We start from the raw sequence: 20,978 nt of genomic DNA, 5'->3' as shown, positions 1-20,978 counted from the left end.
AAAACTAGGAAGTAAGATAACTCTGCCAGGCACTAAAGCTCATGAATTCGTTGCATCCAAACCCGATCACTGTATTCCTGCTAACATCACCACTGCTGTGCTTTCCTCTCAGACAGGCTGGGCGGCCGCAGGCACCGCCTGGACGATGGGCAGTCGTGCGCAAGTGGCTTCATCTCCTGCTTCTTGTCAGGCCTACGGCAGCGATCCACAGCTCAGCAGCATCCCCCAGCCGAAGGGAAGATGCTGCTCCTCCCTACAAACCTCCTATCCTTGGGCAAGCGTGGCTATTGACTCCACCGTTACGCTTCCCGCTCTGCTAAGAGCAGTTTTAAGAAAGCCTTGGGAACAGACGCCCTCCTCTCGCCACCCTCCTGGCTGCTCGCCCCAGCGAGGCCTCGGGAGGTCGGGACCCGGTGAGCCAGGCTGCACCGTGCCGCGTCCGGCCGGGTCCAACCGCACCGCGTCCCGCCTGGCTGCGCCGCAGGCTCCGGCGGCGGGGAACCGGGCTCGGGAAGCCGCCGTGACCTGCAATCGCGTCAGCGACGCCGTTTCACAGAGATGCTCTTCGGCATCGCTCGGGATTCCTGCAACACCGGCAACTGCAGAGAACGCGCGTTTTCTGCCGAAAACCCGACAGGCCAGGCGGGCAGGCGAAGGAAGCCTCGAACCGCGGCTTTCTGGGCAGCTCCGTGCGCTCCGGCAGCGGGTCTCTGCCTGCGGCCACCGGCCTGACCGCGCCGGCAGCCGCGGCGAGAGCGGCGGGGCCGGGCCTGGCCGCGCCGCCGCCCCCCGGGCAGGCAGCGGGGCGGGCGCGGCGGCGGGGGCGGCGGCGGCGGCGGCGGCGGCGGCAGGATGGTGAGCGGCCCGCGGGGCGGGGGGCGGGCGCGGGGGGCTCCCCGAGGGCGGGCAGCGGGGCCCCGCAGGGTGAGGCGGGCGATTCGGCCCCTCCTGCAGCCCCGGGCGGTGCCTGCGGGCAGGCAGCGGGGCGCGTCGGGACAGCTCCCGCCGGGGACAGACAGCTCCCGCCGGGGACAGACAGCTCCCGCCGCGGACAGACAGCCAGCTGCGGCCGTTCGCTCCTGGCCCGAGCCCCCGGCCGGCTGAGAGCCGCCTGCCTGCCGCGGCAGGCTCCCCCGCCCGCGTCGCTTTGGGGGGCTTGGACCACACCGTCCTTAGGCTGTCGCTGCTGTGCTAGCGCTACTTACGGTGATGCTTTCAACATCTATTCCGCCCATCCCCAGCGTGCGGTTTGCCAGTGCTTAAGGCAAACGGCGACAGTCACGGCGAAGCCACAGGTCCCGGCCTGGTGCCTCTGGGTCCTTCTCCGCAAAACAGGACGGGATGTGTTGGCTCTGTTCTGCTGAACGCCTGTGAAATGCTGAGATAAAGGCTGTGCTGTTTACTGAAGGACGTAATGGCTGTCAAACATTAGCGTTTTCTCTTTTGCGATGTAAAATTAGCGGTGGAATCTTAAATACAAAAAGGTGGCATTTGGGCTGCCTTTTGAAAAGCCGTATGTCTTTTCCATATTCATATATTTGCTTTTGCAGTATGGATTTATAAATACATGCCTGAAGTCTTTGGTGGTCGAAAAGTACGGTGAAGAAACATGGGAAAAATTAAGGTAATGTGTTCCCAATAAATGCAGTCTTTTGAAAGAAAATGCTCAGGAATTTAGCAGCAGAGGATTATAATTTCTCACTGGTAGATGGCAGCTGACGAGTATCTCAAGTAATTCTTACAAGTAACTAGCAGGGCAAAAGCAAGAGTTTCTTACCTTGTAACACTTCATACTCTGACACTAATTTGTCCCAATTAATTTGTTATATCAGATAATTAAGGATGACATTTAGTCTTACAGACAACTGTGCAATAGACTCACTGGCTCACTGTGACAATATCGAAAAGTAATTACACTGAAAAGATGTCATCCTTGATATAAAGTCAGTTTAATTGCAGTACCTTCAGAAAAGCAGCTAAATACATCATCCCTGTTTTTCCTTTACTTTATGAGCTTTGTGGCATTTTCCAAGAGAGGAAGATATAAAAATGGTACTTTTATACATACATATAGTAGCCATTGAAGCCAGGATAAAAATTCAGCAAGTTTTTGGTCAAGTCTGTGGAGACCCAAGAGCTTGATACAGTGGCCACGTGGAATGACAAGCCAGTAGACCAGAAGACAAACCCAGACTCCACTTGCTCTAGCCCCCACTCCCCTGCCCCCCAGTATGATGCCCTAATCCTTGAAAGAGTTTACCATAGTACCATAATGTGAAATAGCAGAAATGGAGAGGCGGACACCACCATTCAGCCATGTTAAAACAACACTCTTCAACCATTAGGGGAAGTGGTGTGTGGCCCATATAACGCTTGAAGGAGGTTAAGGAGTGGGTTGACAGCAGACGGTGCTAAATGTATGGCAGTTGGGTCACCCAAGCATGTTGTATTTACAGTGCTGCTGAGGCAAGAATATTGTCTTCTCTGTTGCAGACTGCAGGCTGGAGTCCAGGATTCTTTCTTGACTTTTGAGGTTTACAAAGATGAGATCACAATGCAGCTTGTCGACAAAGCCTGCAAAATACTAGGTATGTGTCACCCTGCCTCAAAAATGAACCATCCTCGGTCAAGCCTGAGACTGCAGCTCAGGTTTTAGTCTCCTGCACAGTTTGGAATGCCCTTTCTCTGCTGCAAATTTTCCACATTCACTCTTAGTCCTCCTGACAGCATTTCAAGAATTTCCAAGCCTTTCTTATTCATCAGGGTATCTTTATTTTGCTAGGTGTTCCTGCTGACATGGTTCTGAGAGAGTTTGGAGAGTATTTCTTCGAATTCTGTAAACACTCAGGCTATGACCACATGCTGAGGACACTGGGTGGAAATCTCTACGAGTTCATAGAGAACCTGGATGCATTGCACAGCTACCTGTCCCTTTCTTACCAGGCAAGTTCAAGTAGTAATTACTGAGCAGGTATGAGTGGAATCTGCCAGAGTTTGCAACAGAAGAAACAGCATCTCATAGGTGTGAATGAATAATGGCAAAGGATGCTGTAAGAGGCTCTCCCATGTTCTGAAATGGATTACTCCAAAATGTTAGGGTAATTTTTTATAGTTGTTTTTTCTGAGTATTCCTCAACATTAGATATTATTTAGTACGTTGGCTCTAATGCATAGTAGATTTTCCTTCACAAATGAGCTTATTTAATTTTCTATATTTCAGCTTATTCAGATTACTGCTTGTTTTATTAAGACACGGGATGCTTTTGTACAAGTGGAATTCACCAGCAAAAGATATTGAAGTTTTGGTTTTGTTTGTTTTTCCTCAGGAGATGAATGCCCCATCTTTTAGAGTAGAAAAGAATGAAGATGGGTCAATGCATTTACATTACTATTCGGATAGAAGAGGTCTGTGCCATATTGTCCCAGGTAATCAGATAGAATGCAGAGTACAGATCAGTTGGTAATGCAATATATATACATGCTAATCATATATTTGCAGATGTACTTTGCTCCAGTTTCAGAATCTTTTTTCAGATGAGGACTGGCCATAGAATTGAAGCCTGGAGAGTTTAGTCACCAGACATCTGACATCGGTATTTCCCTGACTGCCTGATCACTCCTAGCTCCCAGTAGCTTCATCAAGATTTACAGTGTGACAATCCAGGCCATAAGTGTCTGTTCCTCCTATAGAATTCCTATAGAATTCCTTTCCTGGAAGGGAAATTAAAGTTCATGGTGTGTATTGTGTCTACCTGTTGATTAGTTCTCCGTAAGTCATGCTCCTTAAATTACAGTGAAGTACAAATTATAGCTGATTTGAAGACACCCATCCATCCTGTAATAAATACTCCTGCAGTACATACAATCTGTAAAACTACTATTGAACCCTGCTCAAAATTGAATCTTTTTACGGCATTTATAGGAATCTACACAGTTGTACTTGTGCAAGGGTTAAACAGCTGTAAGTCTGTAAGAGATTATTGTATTCCTTTCTTTCATAGATGCTGCTGAATTTAGAAATTTATCAAAACTTCCCCTTTGTCAAAACTCATTTCATATTCCTATTGAACTATATGGAATTTCAGACAGAGCTTTTCACATCCTTGTCCAGTATTTTGCCTAATAGCTAAGCAGAAATGAGAGGACCGATTGTGCATCTTCATGAAAGATATTTCCTTCCTTTCAAAAGAAAATATCCTGCAATGACTGAAATAGATTGTTACAGCAGAATCTCTTTAGACCCCATGCATTTTTTGGGTTAATGGGAATTCATATTATTGCTGTGTATGACTATTTGGACACATTCTCCAGATATTCTACTGAGCTTTTTCCAGTGAAAATAAGCATTTGTCATCAGACCAGACAAAAGAAACAGTAACTTTAAAGCTTATCTCCTATGCCCATATTCTTATCATGGCAACGGTGGTAGAAACAACATAGGTAACAGCAGGTTGATTTCTTCTTCCAGAGTCCTTCAGAAAAGTAATTTCTGAAACAGTGAAATTCCACTGTGGGCCCTCTAAAAGGGAAGATGGAAAGGGCTTGGTTTTGGCAATACTTAGTCTTTTGTTTCCCCTTCAGGAATCATTGGTGCAGCAGCCCTGGATTTTTTTAACATTGAAATTTCAATGGAAATAGTCAATCAAACAGAGGAAGAAGAAAGAACTGGTAAAAAAGAACATATTGTTTTTCTTGTCACTCAAAACCCTGTATTTTCATACAAGGAAAGAAAGAAATTTTCTTCCTCACCTCAACATCTTGCTGACTCTGAAAAACAAATTGAGAACCAACTGAATAAAGAGGTATTTTAATATTCATTATTACTATATTATTAAAAGATGATTAAAATAGAAACATCCTTGAATTTCCCTTTGGACTTATTTCAACAGGACCTTGAAAAAGCCAAGAATACAATTAGAGGCAGAGGAAGCTCTGTTTGTCCTGTCAAGAAAAGTCACTGGAAAACAATAAGAGGAATAATCACATTAGGAAAAGGTGAGAGATCATTCAGAGGGAGCTTGTCATCATTTCTGAGTCTCTTCAATAAGCAAGTCAGTAAGCCTCTGTATCTCCACCCACCTATCCATTTTGAAGTTACCATTCATATTTCCTCTGCGTCTTTTCAAAATGTTTCTGGATAAGGTTTTTTCGTTTAGACATTGGTAGTCAAACAAAAATTACAGATAATAAGCATGCTTAGTAATGACAGATACTTAAATGGAATATGACCTGTCACTTTTGTCTCTTAAACAGGGTTTTCTTCTGAAAAGTATTCTTCTATAAAATGTCATTGTGTGGTACATTTGATACTTCCTTCTCATGTCACTTGGTCTAAGATGATGAATTTAAAAGAGTGTTTTTTAACTTTGGAAAGGAGTAGCAGCTACCAAGTTATCAACTGTAGTAAATTCTGAAAGCCAAATTACCCCCTCCACTACCAAAAATCTACTGCTAACGTAGCAATCTCTGTTTATATCTTTATATATTATATGTTTATAATGTCTGATTATATATGTTTATAAAATGGAAGTATTTTTGCAGTTAGGAACTTTTGATTCCTCAAGGAGGAGAATCCAGCTCAGTATTGCTGAGCTGTCTGGATTCTGGGAGGAGTGGAAAATTGAATCTGATATCATCTGGTGCAATGACACATGCATTACAAGAGCAGATATATTGAGTACGAAATTAATATATAGTCAAAATAAAATTTTACAGTAGCATTATTACATAAAAAAATAAAATCCTTTAACAATAAATGCAAGAGTTATCAAGAGCCAGACTTTGAAAGATGAAAAACCCACATTGACTTCCCCTGAAGCAGAAAGAAGTCTAAAAGTTGGGTCCTAAATTTGTAATCTTTTTCACCAGTCTCCTAAGTGACTCGAGCATTTTTTATCAAGCAGAATTTACTGGAGTAACTGTCATAGCCACCTTCTGGTGGAAGGAGATCACTTGAAATAATCATCCCTTTGATTATTGTGGGCTACTGGAGAATCCAAGTTTATGCTGTGAAGACCAAAGGCTTTGGGTGCTTCAGTCAGATGAGCACTTTTGACTATTTTACCCATTTTATTCATTTTACAAAAATACCCGTTCGCTGGCAAGCACAACCTGCTCTGTAGATTTGTGACCATTTTGAAAAAAAGCTCAGAATAAATCAAATATAGAAACCAAATAGTAATTTGGTCTCTGTGCTATGGACTAGAGTTCTTTGTACAGGAGACTGAAACCCAGATCATGCTGGGTTTTTCTGCATAAGTATTCCTTAGTAGCTGGGAAAGTATAGTAAATCCACTTCTGTGTACATTTTTGTGGGATATAGCTGTGTTATATTGCTATGACATATGCGGATTCACAGAGCAGCAACATCTACAGTTGTTCATCTATTCTTATTATTTCCACATAATTTCATGCATCTAATGCTCTGTGCTTTTAGTGTGGTTAAGTTTTAAACTCTCAGCCAACTCAGATTAGTTGCTAATCAGCTGTGTATTAAATGTGGAGCATTTAGCACAGATGTATGCACATTTCTGGACCCACACACTGTTTACTTTGTCTTCACTCATTATGATATAGGGTTCTGTCTCACTGAGCGCTGAAAAGTCATACTGACTGCTTTTATGAGGTGCAACCCAATTAAAAACTACACATTTATTTTGCCACAGGTAAGCTCCTGAGAGGATTTGATCCTGTTTATCCCAAGAGCCTCTGGATTGACACAAAAACATTTTGCAATGGACTTCCTTTTCATATGGTTTTTGACAAAGAGGTAGGACAAGCATGTGGTAAGGGCATTTACATGCATAAATCATATAGTAATTTTCTTCTATTTTGACTGTCCTACAGTTCACTGCTGTGTGTGCTTTGTATACATTGCACACTCATTTGTAGCATTTACAGAAGTGCTCTGTACAGAAGCATGCAATAAAAGGCACTCACAACAACTGGATCTGGATCTGGATCATTTCAGATAGGAATCTCCTTTGAATTTATGGAGATTACCATGTCTGAAACAGCTGCAGATATGCCAACAAGGTTTATTGCAGCAGTCTATCCATTACCAAACACGAACAGAATTTTCTGAGGTTTCTGGCCACCTTCCTGTGGTTGGATGTGCCAGGGACATGACCCATCCTTTAAACTGATAGCTAGTCACCCACTCCTCCCAGCTACCAACCTAGCCAAAGGCTTTGCTGGCAACTGAGGCTCTAAATGCTTCCCAAGTCTTCTCCTACATGCTTCTGCTGAGAAAACCCAGCTACCTACTAAATTGGGCAGCAAGGTAACCCTTTCTAGTAGGAACTGAACCAAAAAATCCTTTTATCTTCCAGGGGAGGATTGAGCCTCCTCTCCTGTGCACACATACTCTGCAGCAATACTCTGCTTTTCCCTTCTCCGGGACTGCTCTGTGGCTGTTTTCCAACTAGCCTGGGTTCCCACCAACCTACAGTTCCTCTTGTTCCCAATTCCATGCAGAGAATTTTAGCTTAAGACAGGAGCAAAGAAAGGAGAAGCTGAGTATTGGACAGCAGAAGAAAGCTGAATACAGCCACTCAGGGAACGTGTTTTGGCATCACACTGATAGACATTCGAGAGCATATAGTGTGCTTCGTGACACTGTCCACATTAGCCAAAGTTCAGAGTTTTAAACCTTTCAAGACATCCAGTCAGTGTAATTTGATAAAATTACTAGTGTGGAAAAAGGGCACATCCTGCACCCATTATTGGTAGCTAGGTCAGAGGTTCAATAACTGATGACAAGCAATGAAGGCATGGTGGACATTTCTGCAGGAGTTAAGAGCTCATATATGGTCATTAGGCTAAAAGAGAATGACTAAACCTTTACACAGCAGTGGTTAAGAGAAGGTAACCCATGGCATCCATTAGAAAATTAATATTTGCCAAGACATTTTGTGCCACAGCTATCTTCCTTTTGGAATGCAGGACACACTGGCATCTCTAATTTTCTCTTGCAGCTACCTGTAAGGCTATTTGTTAGGCCTACACAAATGCAAGCAAGGATAATAGCAGATAGTTTTGCTTTGTTTTCTTTTTAACAATTGATAGGGAAGAGCATTTGGATAATAGCATTCCTTTCTGGGGGCTTTGTCTTGCTATGAAGGACACTTATTCAGACCTTTGCGATAATATGCTAATAAGATAGAAACTTTGCTCAGAAATAAGCCACGTAGTATAGCAAGGCTAAGTGTGTGTACATATATAAACAGTGATCAGCTGTATCTTGGCCTGAATCCAAAGAGGATATGAATTATAACACGTTGTCCGTATTTTCTTTTTAAGCTCAGAGTGAAGCAAGCTGGGGTGAGCATTCAAAAGATTGTACCTGGCCTTCAGACCATGGGCATCTGCTTGGATGACTATTTCAGTATCGTTCACCCAGAAGTACCCTTCACCATCTCAAGCATTCAGAAATTCATCAACAGCCAATTTGTTTTCCAGACTAGAAGAGAGATGATGCCAGAGTCATGGAAACAACGGCCAATGCTAGAGCTGAGAGGTACTTCACTGTTTTCAATAGCATAGGTGTTCATATTAAATCAGGAATTATGCTAGAGTTGAACCAGGAGATTGTCTAGTCCACCCCCCTCAAAGCAGGGTCAACTAGAGCAGGTTACTTGGGACCATGTCTAGTTGGGTTTTGAATATGGTCAAGGGTGGAGACTCCACAACCTTCCTGGGCAACCCATTCCAATGTTTAACCACCCTTACAGTAAAAAGGTTTTTTCTTATGTTTAAATGGAATTCCTGCATTTCAATTAGTGCCCATTATCTCTTGTCCTTTCACTGGATACCACCGAGAAAAGTATTTTTTACTCCTTCCTATCAGGTATTTACACACATCGATAAGCTCCCCCTAAGGCTTGTCTTCTCTGCGCTGAACAACCCCAGCTCTCTTAGCTTCTCCTTATATGACAGATGCTCCAAGCCTTCCCAGGTCCTCCATCCTTTACTTCTTGAAAATAGGTGTGACATTTACTTCCTTCCGGTCCTCAGGAACATCCCCCAGTCACCATGACTTTTCAAAACTAATTGAGAGTGGCCTCGCAATGATGCTGACCAGCTCCCTCAGCACTCCTGGATGCATCACATAAGGTCTCGTGGACTCCTGTTTATGCAATTTGTTTAAATGTTTACTAACCTGAACCTCCTGTGCCAATGGTAGGTCTTCATCACTCCAGACTTTCCCACTGGTCTCAGGGCACTGAGATTCCTAAAGGGCAATTCTTACCAGCAAAGACTGAAGCAAAGAAGACAATGAGTACCTTGGACTTCTCCATATCCTTTCTCGGCAGATCCCTTGGCCCATTCAGCACCAGGTCCGCATTTTCACTAGTCTTCCTTTTGCTGCCCATATACCTGTAGAAGCCCTTCTTGTTCCTCAATAGATGCAACTCCAGGTGGGTTTTGGCTTTTTCAACCCTGTCTCTCCCTCTGGGGGGACCTGACCCAGCTTTCACCTCTTGTATTCTTTCTTTCTTATGTTTGAGTTTAGTCAGGAGCTCCTTGTTCATCCATGCAGCCCCCTGCCATGTTTGCTTGACTTTCTGCACATGGGGATAGACCATTCCTGAACTTGGAAGAGGAGATCCTTGGAAATCAACCAACTCTTCTGGACCCTTCTTCTTGCCAAGACTGTATCCCATGGGATTCTTCTAAGCAGGTCCCTGAATGGGACAAAGTCCAGTCTCCCAAAGTCTGGGGTTGCGATCTTGCTTTTTTGCCTTGTTCACACCTCTCAGGTTCCTGCACTCCACCATTGCACAGTCATTGCAGCCAAGGCTGTGCCCAGCTTTCACATCCATAGTTCTTCACTGTTTGTAAGTATCAGGTTTGGCAGGACACCCCCCTTCATCAGCTCATTGGTCACTTGTGTCAGGAAGCTCACCTGTGTCAGTGCCTCAGTGCACTCCAGAAATCTCCTGAATTGCTTGTGCCTTGCTGTGTTGTCTGTCCAGCAGATACCAAAGTAGCTGAAGTCTGCCATGAGGCTTCCTCCACTTGTCTTAAGAAGGTCTCATCTACTTTTTCTTCCTGAGCAGGGCATCTGTAGCAGACACCCATCACAACGTCACCCATGTTGGTCTGCCCTCTAATCCTTATGTAGAAGCTCTCAGCTGGCTCATCGTCCAGCCCTAGGCAGAGCTCCATGCATTTCCTTTGCTCTCTCACATAAGAGGCAGCTCCCCCTCCTTGCCTGCCTGTCCTTTCTAAAGAGTCTACATTCATCCATTGCAGTATTCCAGGTGTGTGAACTACCCCACCAAGCCTCTATGATCCCAATGACATTGGTAGCCCTGAAGCTGCACACAGACCTCTAGTTCCTCTTGGTTTTTCTCCATGCTGTGCACATTTGTGTACAGGCACCTCAAAGAGATGCCCAGTCATGCCCATTTCCCAGAAAAGGTGTGAGAGTTTCCCCCATAATGCTGCCCTGTGTGTTTTTCTTTGCAGAGGTTAGAACCAAATGTATAATGTAAGGCATTACTCTGGGGTGATTTCTGCAACATGGTTGTACCGTCACTCTTGGTTTTGGTTAGGATTCAGTGCCAGTTGCCCTGTGAATCTCCCCAGCCCTCAGCTATGGCCTTCTGCTTCACTGGGGACCTGTAGAAGGGACATAATGCCAGTCCTCAGAGCCAGCTTCTGCTTGCGGAGCCACCGGGATCAGCATGGAGATGCACTGAGCTGTGTAAAAGTAACTGTCCATGTCTCACCTCCCCATAGCTCTACACGTCAGCCTATGCACCTGACACAGAATCGCTTTGCACTGCTAAGAATTTTCTTTGCCAAAGAAATTACTGCTTTGTACGTGGAACAACATTTTAAATGCAGCCACCCAGCACAGGCAGCGCCAGTTCACAGATCTTGGATTGCATCTTTGGCACATACAGACAATAATGAAAACGCGGGCTGAGCATTCCTGCAATAATAATATGCCGCAAGCATCACTCCTGCCAGTGTGCGCTTCCTGTCTGCCTGGCGAGGGGCGAGAAGCGGCAGGGGATGAGGGAAGTGCTTAGAGACAAAGTCCTGATAACATTGCTACAGCCGAAGGAAAGAAATGGCTTCCCTTGTGCCTCCATGCATTTTGATTCCTAAAATGTGAATACATGATTCATTCTTAATTTATGCCTTTGAGGGGAGTTATTTGCTACTGGCTGGGTTTCAAATATGGATAAAAATAGATTAGTTAGCTGTGATTTTATTTTTTGTAGTTGTATTTTTAGATTCTGATTTCTGTCTTCACCCCACCCAGTAAGAGTTTACCAGTTAAAATTATTTTAGCAAAAAATATGATTTCTTTGCTTTATTTTTACTAGGAGGAATGACTATGGAATGATTCTCTGCTTTGTGTAATTAACTGTAATGGCATTTGGTTTAAGTGTGTGACCCTAATTTTGCTTCTCTGAACTATGTAATATGACGTAATTTTCCCTTCTCTTCTCTCACCTTTACATAATGAGTGCCAAATCTGGTATTCCTGAGATTCAGAAAAGGTTAAGAGTTTAGGGAGACCTCTAAAATAGTGGTGTTAGCAAACAAGGAACTTTAACTAGTCACAGGTACAATTTTACTTCCTCTTATGCTGTCAGGGTTAATTCACATGGTATCCCTGATGTTACAGTCCTGTTAGTTTTCAAGCTGTTCATCCAGTTGCCCTGGCGATGGGGTGAGGGAGAAAGAAATAGGAATTCCTGGATTGCTGTTCAGAAACTAAGAATACTTATGAAGCAAATAAAGAATAATAATAATAATAAAATATTAAAAAATCAAACCCATAACCAAAGTCAACAAAGAAAACAAAAACTCAATCCCCCACCAATAATCCCTTCTACCTTTCAGGCATTTTTGTACCTGCTTGTTTAGATCATAGTGACTGAAAGCTGCAGCTTCCAGAAGGAAAGCTCCGTTGACTTTACTGGGGCCACATTTTACTCTCTGTGAAGTTAAACTTTAAATGTTTCACTTAATCATTGTAAGTCTCAGTTCCGCTGTGCATGATGCTGACTGACTGGCTTCAGGAACAGCTCGAGAGGAGAGGAGAGGAGAGGAGAGGAGAGGAGAGGAGAGGAGAGGAGAGGAGAGGAGAGGAGAGGAGAGGAGAGGAGAGATGTTGCGAGCACTGGTGTTCCTCAAGAAGAGGAGGGTCCTGAAGCATGGTTGGGCTCTGCCTAGCAGTTGCAATGAGTGAGTAACTGCTTTCTGGGTCCTGAAATTTTTTTATTTGCCTAGTGTAACTCCTCCAAACAAGTCCACCTCTTATTCCAGGAAACAGAGTAATTCCTGTGATGACCCAGACCCTACAAAAAGCCACTGTCCTTAGAACTCATCCCCTAAAATTAACATCAGTAATACTGAGCATCACGTGGAAGTCCAAGCTGCTGAAAACTCTTACTGATGCTTGTTTCAAACAGGCCAAATGATCTGGATGGAGTCCCTGCAGTGCATGCTTTATCTCTGCTCACCTTTGCTTCGCACTTTGCATGAACTGGAGGAACGACAGATGCATATTGCAGACATTGCACCTCATGACGTGACCAGGGATTTGATTCTTCTCAACCAGCAGCGACTGGCAGAGATGGAGCTCTCTAACCAGCTGGAGAGGAAGAAGGAAGAGCTGCGGATACTGTCAAAGCACCTGGAGGAAGAGAAGAAAAAGACTGAAGCTCTGCTCTATGCCATGCTTCCTCAGCACGTGGCCAACCAGCTGAAAGAGGGGAAGCAAGTTGAGGCAGGTGAATGAACAGGATCCATTTGTGATACATAATTTGTGCACCAGTTGATGATTATAGAGAGACGGGGGTGCTGGCACAGCCCCATTGCCACTATCATGGAGTACATTCTCTACTTGGTGACATTCATGGGAGGAGGACCACAGACCCTTCATCTCACTGATAACAAAGCTTAGACTATTCTTTCAAGCAAAGCTTTGAAAGCTGTTTGCCAAAATTGTTCCCTAGGAAGGGAAAGGTGGTACCAGCTGCCTATTCAGTGTTTCAACAGTAAACTGAGGTTTTGTTTTTAACATGGTTATACAGGGAAATAAGGGCTCAAAAATGAAAGGAATAAAGAAATTGGTCTTTCCTAGAAAATTCTCCTAGTTCCTCTATGCTATCTATAAACCTAGAGTCATCATGATTCCCATTTTTCTTAAGGATAGCAAGTAAGAATATGCTTAAATTCCCTTTGGTAAGCACATCTATGAAGTTAGGGGTAAAGAGCTAAGTATATCCTGGATATGGGTGGACAAAGGGATGTATTCAGATGTCTGGATTGTTTGAGATGTGTGATGATTCTTATATTTCATATACTCCTATATCAACATCTCTGTTTCATATCAGCACCCATATATGAATATTACAACTAATAGGTCATATGTGCTAAAAGAATGACAAGAAAGAAATCGTTGCGAACAAATCTCAAGCAGATGTCCTGATTGTCCAGCCATTACAAGTACTTACCACTGGTCTTTCTGCTCACAGGAGAGTTCAAGGAGTGCACCATATTATTCAGTGATGTTGTGACCTTTACCAACATTTGTGCCCAATGTGAGCCTATTCAGATAGTTCTCATGTTAAATTCAATGTACCTGCAATTTGACAGACTGACCACAGTGCATGATGTGTACAAGGTATGTACTGATCGATAAAGGCTGTAGAAATAGTCTGGAAAAAGATTTTGTTGCTGGTGGTTTGTTTGGGTTTTGTTGGTTTTTTTTTTTTTTTTAATGAACTTAAATCCTCTTCCCCCCAGCATGACTTTTGATAAATCATAAAATATTACATATTTGTAGTGGCCACACAGAGAAACTAAAAAAACAGGCAGAGCTGTGATTAAATCTGCTTAAAATTTTCAGACAGGAATGTAACTTCTACCATGGGCTAGAGTCTCTTTCCACAATGCTAACACCAGAATGGCTGTTCTTTCATACATCTCTCTCTCTCTCCTCTCTCAAATGCCTACCCAACATGACAGGATATGCTAGTTTATGGACCAATTTGAATAATTTTCCTAGTTCTTTTTTTCCAACCTGTTGTAAATAGGTCACTATATCATTAAGCGTCTCTTTTGGTGGGAAATAACTTTATAAACAATACCCAGATAATACCTAGACTTTGTTTTGCTTCATGGGGATCTTAGGCAATGGTATAGATCTCCTGCTGACCCCAAAGAGCATTGATTAGATCTAGACTGTAATGTATGTGTTGTCTCCAAACCATGCTGGAAGGATTAGAGACCTGGCTGACATATAATAATAGCATTATTAACATCTCCAGAGCTGCCCAGATTTGACAACCTGAAGAGCAAGTCCTAAGTTTTTGTCTGTCCCCAGCACATTAAACATTTAGGAAGGCAGAAATAATAAGGGGTGAAATCCAAATCTCATTCATTCCTTGCTCAGGCAAGGCATGCAGTTCATCCCACAAGAAATTGTACTGGGAAATCAGAAGCATTTCTGCCTTGGCAAGGAAATTGTATTCAATAATTGAAGTATCCAGGATATGGCCCACAGATTTTAGGACAAATTAGCATCATATTCTATCTAAACCATCCATCATGAGTAAATTATCTGTCACTATAATAATCTTCTTTTGATGCCTGTATATAACTCCCATTAATATTGAAGGAGGTTACTAGGGTACAGAGAGGGAGGACGAGATTACTATTTCAGGGGATTGAGAAAGAAATGAAATACTGAAATTGATCGAAGAAACTTGGCCCAAGTTTATAAACATCTGAAGTTACGAATAAATCTTGTTAAATTAAATCTCCTACCATGGCCAAAAAATAATTAGGGTATCTATTTGCATTAGTAGCTTTTTACAGTTGTTTTTAATTTGTTACAGAAAATTACTGGCATTACTATGGGGTTGGCTATCTGATAGAAGGCATGCACAGGAACACATTTTTCGAGAGTAACGTGCTGAACAGTTTTAAGTCATTATGTTAATAAACAAACCCAAAGATGAAATTATGTTTCTGCTCTCCTATAGGTGTTCATTTTTAAGGAATCCAAGTAATCTAATTTAAACTGATCTCTTATTTACTGATGGTAAATGTAACAATGAAGTCTCATAAGAGCAGTTTAGAAAATTTCCTTACCGTGTAACAGTCTTTTACAGTGAATTTTAAACATTTGAGAATTCTCTGTTTCAAACAGGCCTATTCTATTCCCAGCAAAATCTCTGGTACAGGGACAAACACCAAAGTATTTCTCAGGTGCCTTATTGTGCACTTCAAGGAGACTGGATGCCTGAAGGAGGATGAACGCTTCAGCATTTGTCTCTGAGGCTGCAGCATGTTGTGGGAAAACAGCTGGTTGTAAGGAAGGATGCTCCCGAGCTACTTAGTTCATGCTTTGCATTCTCTGACATCCTGGAAATTAGAGGTTTCTTAATTTCATGTGAACCCCTTGATAATAATCACTAGTGAATAGACTCCCTTGCTTTATTGTAACACTTAAAAAAAGAAATCTCTTTTAAAAAAGGAATACACTTTTAACACCAGTTGTGAATTAGAGCTAATTAATAGCATTCAGCTATCGGATAACCTCCTGGCTCAGGAGTCTGTGCCTGGGGATGGCTCTTTGCATATAAGGTCTGCCCTGGGTAAGAGGAAGGCAAAAAGTCCAACACTTTCCCAGCATCCCTTACTCCTTAGGGTTTCTCACACTGATATCTAAAATGGGACAAGTAAGCAGGGACAGAATGCATTGAAATTTTTAGTGTGGAGTCAAGGAAAGGAGCCCCATGTCAAGGAAACTCAAATGTGCTAGAGCTTTTTAGTGATTGGAAACATCTTTTAGAAGAAAGGGGGAGTTGGTGCAGGTAAGAAGAGCCCCAAACTGCAAAGCACTAACCTGAGCAAGATATATATGGCATGCTCACGTGTTTGTCCCTCTCAATTAAAGGTGGAGACAATCGGAGATGCCTATATGGTAGTAGGTGGGGTCCCTGTGCCTGTACCCACTCATGCTGAGCGAGTTGCTAACTTTGCCTTGGGGATGATAATTGCAGCTAAAGGAGTACAGAACCCAGTTTCTGGAAATCCTATCCAAGTAAGTTGTTAACGCAAAGATGCATGTGTGTCTGTCTGCTTCTTGGGTTGGGCTTCTGGTTAATGTATTGCAGTAGGACATCAAAGAGCTTCTTCCGACTCCTCCGTGACTTTAGGCAAGGCCCACATGGGTACGTTTTTCACAAAGAGCCTCTCCCTGTGGATACTTGGTATTTTACTGGTGTCCACTGTTGTGTTAGGATGAACTTTTAGGTGGCTGGATAGCATTAAGAAAGATGTTAAATAACAAGTGACATTTTTGGGGGGTGTTTTATGTCTTTGTAAAGATTAGAGTTGGGATCCATACAGGTCCTGTCTTGGCTGGAGTTGTTGGAGAAAAGATGCCTCGTTATTGCTTGTTTGGAGACACGGTGAATATAGCTTCCCGGATGGAGAGTCACGGTGTCCCAAGTAAAATTCATCTAAGCTCCAGTGCCTATCAGTGAGTAACTATGATGGAAACTTTGCCTGTTAAAAGCTGTGCTAAAAAACACTGCCTTGACAGCTGCCGCTTTCAATGTAGATGATGCTGTCTTTAGTCACTGATTTATGCAGCTTACTTATGATGAAAATTCACTGCTTGCAGAGAGTTTTATTTGTTCTGATTATTTCAAATGCACTTGTACATGGAGAGAGAGGTTTGAGAGTCTCAATGCTAGACAGCAAAATATGGGAAAAATAATTGTGATAGCTTATTTGGAAGTACCAATAGAATGATGTAGATGCTAGAAAGATGGTCAGAACATTTAATTTGACATCCTGCATAACAAAAGCTTTAAAATTGCTCTGACTGAGCACAACAATATGTGGTAAAACAGTTTTATTTGCACTTACCAAGGATTAACTGCGTAAACCACTATCCTAGTCATGCAGTGAGTAATTTACTCTTGTAAAACTCATGTCATTCACAATTAAATACTACATTTTCAAGAATTTTATGTATGCATAAAATATGTATGCAAGAGGTGGAAGTGAAGACAAGCTGCAAAGGATGAGTACAAAAACATTGTCTGGGCACATAGGAATGATACGAGGAAAGCCAGAGCTCAACTAGCATTGAAATTGGCAAGGAAGGTTCAAAGACAGCAAGAGGAGCTCCTGCTATGTTAGCAGAAAAGTATAAATGGAAACATGGACCTGCTGTGGCAGATGATTTAGTGACAGTGCCCTGAGTTACTCAAGGCCTCTCTTGCCTCAGTCTTCACTGACAAGGTATTCAAGGTCCCTGCACCTAGAGTGAGGGTTCAAGGAGTAGGTGAAGTACCAGTATTGGAAGAGGATGAGATCAGGGATCTTTTGAGACTTCTCAATCTATAGAAGTGTATGGGAGCAGATGTGATGCCTCTAAAGGTAATGAAAGAGCTGGGTGATGGCATTACGGTGCTGCTGACTGTCGTCTTTGGAAAGTCATGAAGATCAGCCGCATAACAACTGAAGAAAGCCAGATGTTACACCTGTATTGAAAAATGGCAAGGAGGACAGGCTCGGAAACTATAGACTGGTCAGCCTCATGTCAGTCCCAGTGAAAATCAAGTCCTTTTGGAAGCCATTTTTGGACACATGGAGAAGGCAATTGGGAATAGCCAGTCTGGATTTACCAGGAGTATATCATGCTTGACGAACCTGATTGCCTTCTCTGATGAAATGACTGGAGATCTGTCTGACTGATATCAGCTACCTCAGTTCTTAATTTCTACTTACTGGTCAATAAGAACCCTCCACCATACTGAAGTGTTTGACTATGTGATCCACTGATTTTTGATCAGGGTGTACGTGTAAAGCTATAAAAGTATAGCAGGCTCAAATAAACAGTTGAAACAAACCCTCAGTTGTTCACAGATCACTACTGGTTTTCCTGGACTGTTGTGATTTGATTACTTAGATTACAATAGCTCTTCTAAAACATCAGCATCATTTTTGCTAATCTTGAATTTTTATGTGTCATTTTGCTTCTGATATTTTAGATGCCTAAAATACAAGAATTTTGAGATGATTGAAAGAGGAGAAATAGAAGTAAAAGGCAAAGGGAAAATGCACACATACTTCCTCATTAGAAATAAAACTGCAACTGAGAATGAGATTATGGGAAGGCCAGTGAAAGACTTAGATTCTGGCCATGAATCTGTTCAGTCCTTTCAAGAAGGCAGGACTGAAACAATACCAAGTTGTCATCAGCCAGGTAGTGTCAACTCGACATATCTTTCCCTCCTTGAACAAATGAATGTTAATACAACTCAATTAAATATCCTTTTCTGTTCTTTCAGTTACTCAGACTCAGCCAGAGAAGGACCAGACCCCAGCCATTGCAATGAAGTATATTGATGGCCGCACAGATGCACAAAACAGCCTCAAAAGAAGAAATCAAGCGAAAATTGCAGACTTAACAGGTAGCTATTTAGTTACTATCTAGCAAAGACAACAGAACTCACAAGTAACTGAGGTTTAATCTTGCAGCTTCGTTATATTCTTTTTCTGAATAATCATTGTTTTACTCAAGCCAGAAATTCATGCCAACATATCCATGTTGGTGAAACTAACCATTCCACACACTGTTTAGGGCCAAACAAATTCACCTTCAGAGCAATCCCAGGTGTTAATTGTGCACTAGGGAGAAAGAAGCTGACACAGCTGTCAAACCCCAGTGTCCTTCTGGCACTGCAAACAGAACGTATAAATGTTACACAGCTCTTCACATGGACAGACCCAAATTGTTCATGTATACACATCTTTTCCTAGAAAAGCTGTCATTATTTGTAGTTATGGGGAAGCCCTTGTTGACTCAAGCCTGAGAAAGAGAGACCTCACTGACTATGCAGCCTAGCAGCCCTCAAGCCAGTCTCCTGCATAAGTCAGAAGGATTTATTGCAATGCCCATGTTCTGCAACCAAAGTTCATTCTCCTTTGAAGTAGCTGACACTGGAAGAGAGATAACGGATTTGATGCCATAGCAGTCTAATCTAATGCAGCAAGCCTTGTAATTCTATTTATGTGTTTTGTGGATTTTATACAGACTAAATATGTTGTCACTGATAAGTAGAAAATATTTTACTCCCTTCCCTCCCACCTGCTTAGATGTGGTAGTTAATCTAGTATATGGTGTGCTGACAAACAGAAACCTCTATGGTCATTAAAAACTCACACTGAAGGAGTGTTTCCTTTCAGGCAAAACTTATGAGCCCAAAAGTGATGGGAGTCTCCATAGCAACCAGCGTGCAGATGATGGTCCTTGTCCTCTAAACCAGGGAAGAGTCAAAACTGCTACTGAAGAGCCACAGATTAGAAACGTTCGCTCTAATTTTTGCACTTTACTCTAAGTTTCTTACTTTTAACATTAAACAGAGCAATTTTATTATGATTTAGTGCATTTTGCTGTTGTGGGACTGATTTTGTATATCAAGTACGACATGATTTTGTAAAAAAAAAGAAAAACCACTAAGGAAAAAAAAAGACATTTCATCACAGTTTTCAGCAAAAAGAAAACAATTGAGGATATTTTTTTTTAATCAGTCTACATGTGCCACATAATACTCACAGTGGATAAGAAAACCACTGCAAGATGCTTTGAAGACATATTTTTTCAGGCTCTGCCATGTCTTTGAATATCCCTATGTAAAAACCACTTTTTGGTATCTCATGCTGCAATTGAGAAAGAGGTGACTCATCCAGCTAGAAATATTCCTACTCAAATGAGCACTTGCCATAAAAGAAACATTCCCTGAAGTGACCATCTATCTTGACTTCAGCACAGCCAACAACTTCCCCGTGTAAGGTGAGAAGAGTTTGATCTACATTTTAACTGTGATGACAGATTAATCTCTCAACAGGTCTTCTGTCAGGTAAAGGCATTATGCTGTGGAAGTGCAGAATAGATCTAATACAACCTGTATTTTTCCATCCTGAAGAGAAAATATTGTGTACTTTATAGCACCCAACAGTGAAAAAAACATCTGCAACCTTTGGAACAGCTGTCCATGCTGTGCTTAGATGATCATAGAAGGACACGCACATAGTGGAGTTACGTAGCGTCAAATTCATCACAACACTGAAGGACTGTTCAAGGCCTACGAACTATGTGAGACCTTCAAACGGGTTGCAAGTTTATTTCTCATTTTCTCACCCCAGCTAAACAAAAATAAAGTTTCAGGACTACAGAGGGAGCCTGTCAGTGCTGGAATTAATGTTGTTAATGTCACTGAAAATAACAGTGTTAAAGATCAACATCACTTACCTGGTGTCAGAGGCTCCTCAGCTGAATTACTTCCATGCTGATATACTCTTAGCTTATGCCTGATCAGAGAAAAATTGAAGTTCAGCTGTCAGGGATTTAAGATGTAGGAGCAAAAATAAAATGGATATAAAGGTTGTGGACAATTCAGCACATCACAGATTGTGCTCTCACTCCTATAAATGGAGTTTGGAGTAAGTGGAACATGCTTGTGCTGAGTGACTTTGACAGGAGATGCACCCAGCATGCTGATTTATTACCTTTGGGTGTGGATTCATTGTCTAAGGATGCAAGGATGAGACCCATTTGAACTTTGAGCAAGAACTCATTGGAGAAGATGATAATGTTACTCCTCTGTTACAGTCTGGAGCATCACATTCCACCTCTGTGTCTGCAGCAAGTGTGAGGCTCTTTAAACACCAGACAGAGAGGTAAGACTGATGAAGGGCATCTCCTCCTCTCTATAGTATAACAAGATGAAATCTCACCTGGTTAGATTTTCTTTTTAAATCTCTGAGACAGTAACTGCCTTGTCTGGGTGCTGTACAGCTCTGTCTATGTTAGCAAGTAATACAGGCTGGTAGAGGAGGGCATGCAGAGCGAAGCCATCAGTGCTGTTTTTCACACTATAGGTATTTCAGAGGGCTTGCTGGAGTGGTCCCACACATTGAAT

At 42.3% G+C, this 20,978-nt stretch overlaps 1 protein-coding gene across 1 annotated transcript; it reads left to right on the top strand.

Annotated features, from left to right (window-relative positions):
- Positions 1-145: 145 nt before the first annotated feature.
- LOC104027638 (guanylate cyclase soluble subunit beta-2) lies at positions 146-19,394 on the top strand. The gene is made up of 16 exons (XM_075716877.1): positions 146-838; positions 1,551-1,624; positions 2,494-2,588; positions 2,783-2,943; positions 3,327-3,426; positions 4,582-4,802; positions 4,890-4,995; positions 6,666-6,769; positions 8,302-8,518; positions 12,438-12,758; positions 13,506-13,654; positions 15,935-16,081; positions 16,368-16,522; positions 18,045-18,259; positions 18,345-18,467; positions 19,243-19,394. Exons 1-16 carry the CDS (start codon positions 146-148, stop codon positions 19,392-19,394), a joined length of 3,033 nt encoding a protein of 1,010 aa, XP_075572992.1.
- Positions 19,395-20,978: the final 1,584 nt, after the last annotated feature.

The sequence above is a fragment of the Pelecanus crispus genome, chromosome 9 (assembly GCF_030463565.1).
Source record: "Pelecanus crispus isolate bPelCri1 chromosome 9, bPelCri1.pri, whole genome shotgun sequence".
Classification (NCBI taxonomy): Eukaryota; Metazoa; Chordata; class Aves; order Pelecaniformes; family Pelecanidae; genus Pelecanus; species Pelecanus crispus.
Note: the sequence above shows the minus strand (reverse complement) of the source record. Positions and strands in the feature narration are given on the sequence as shown.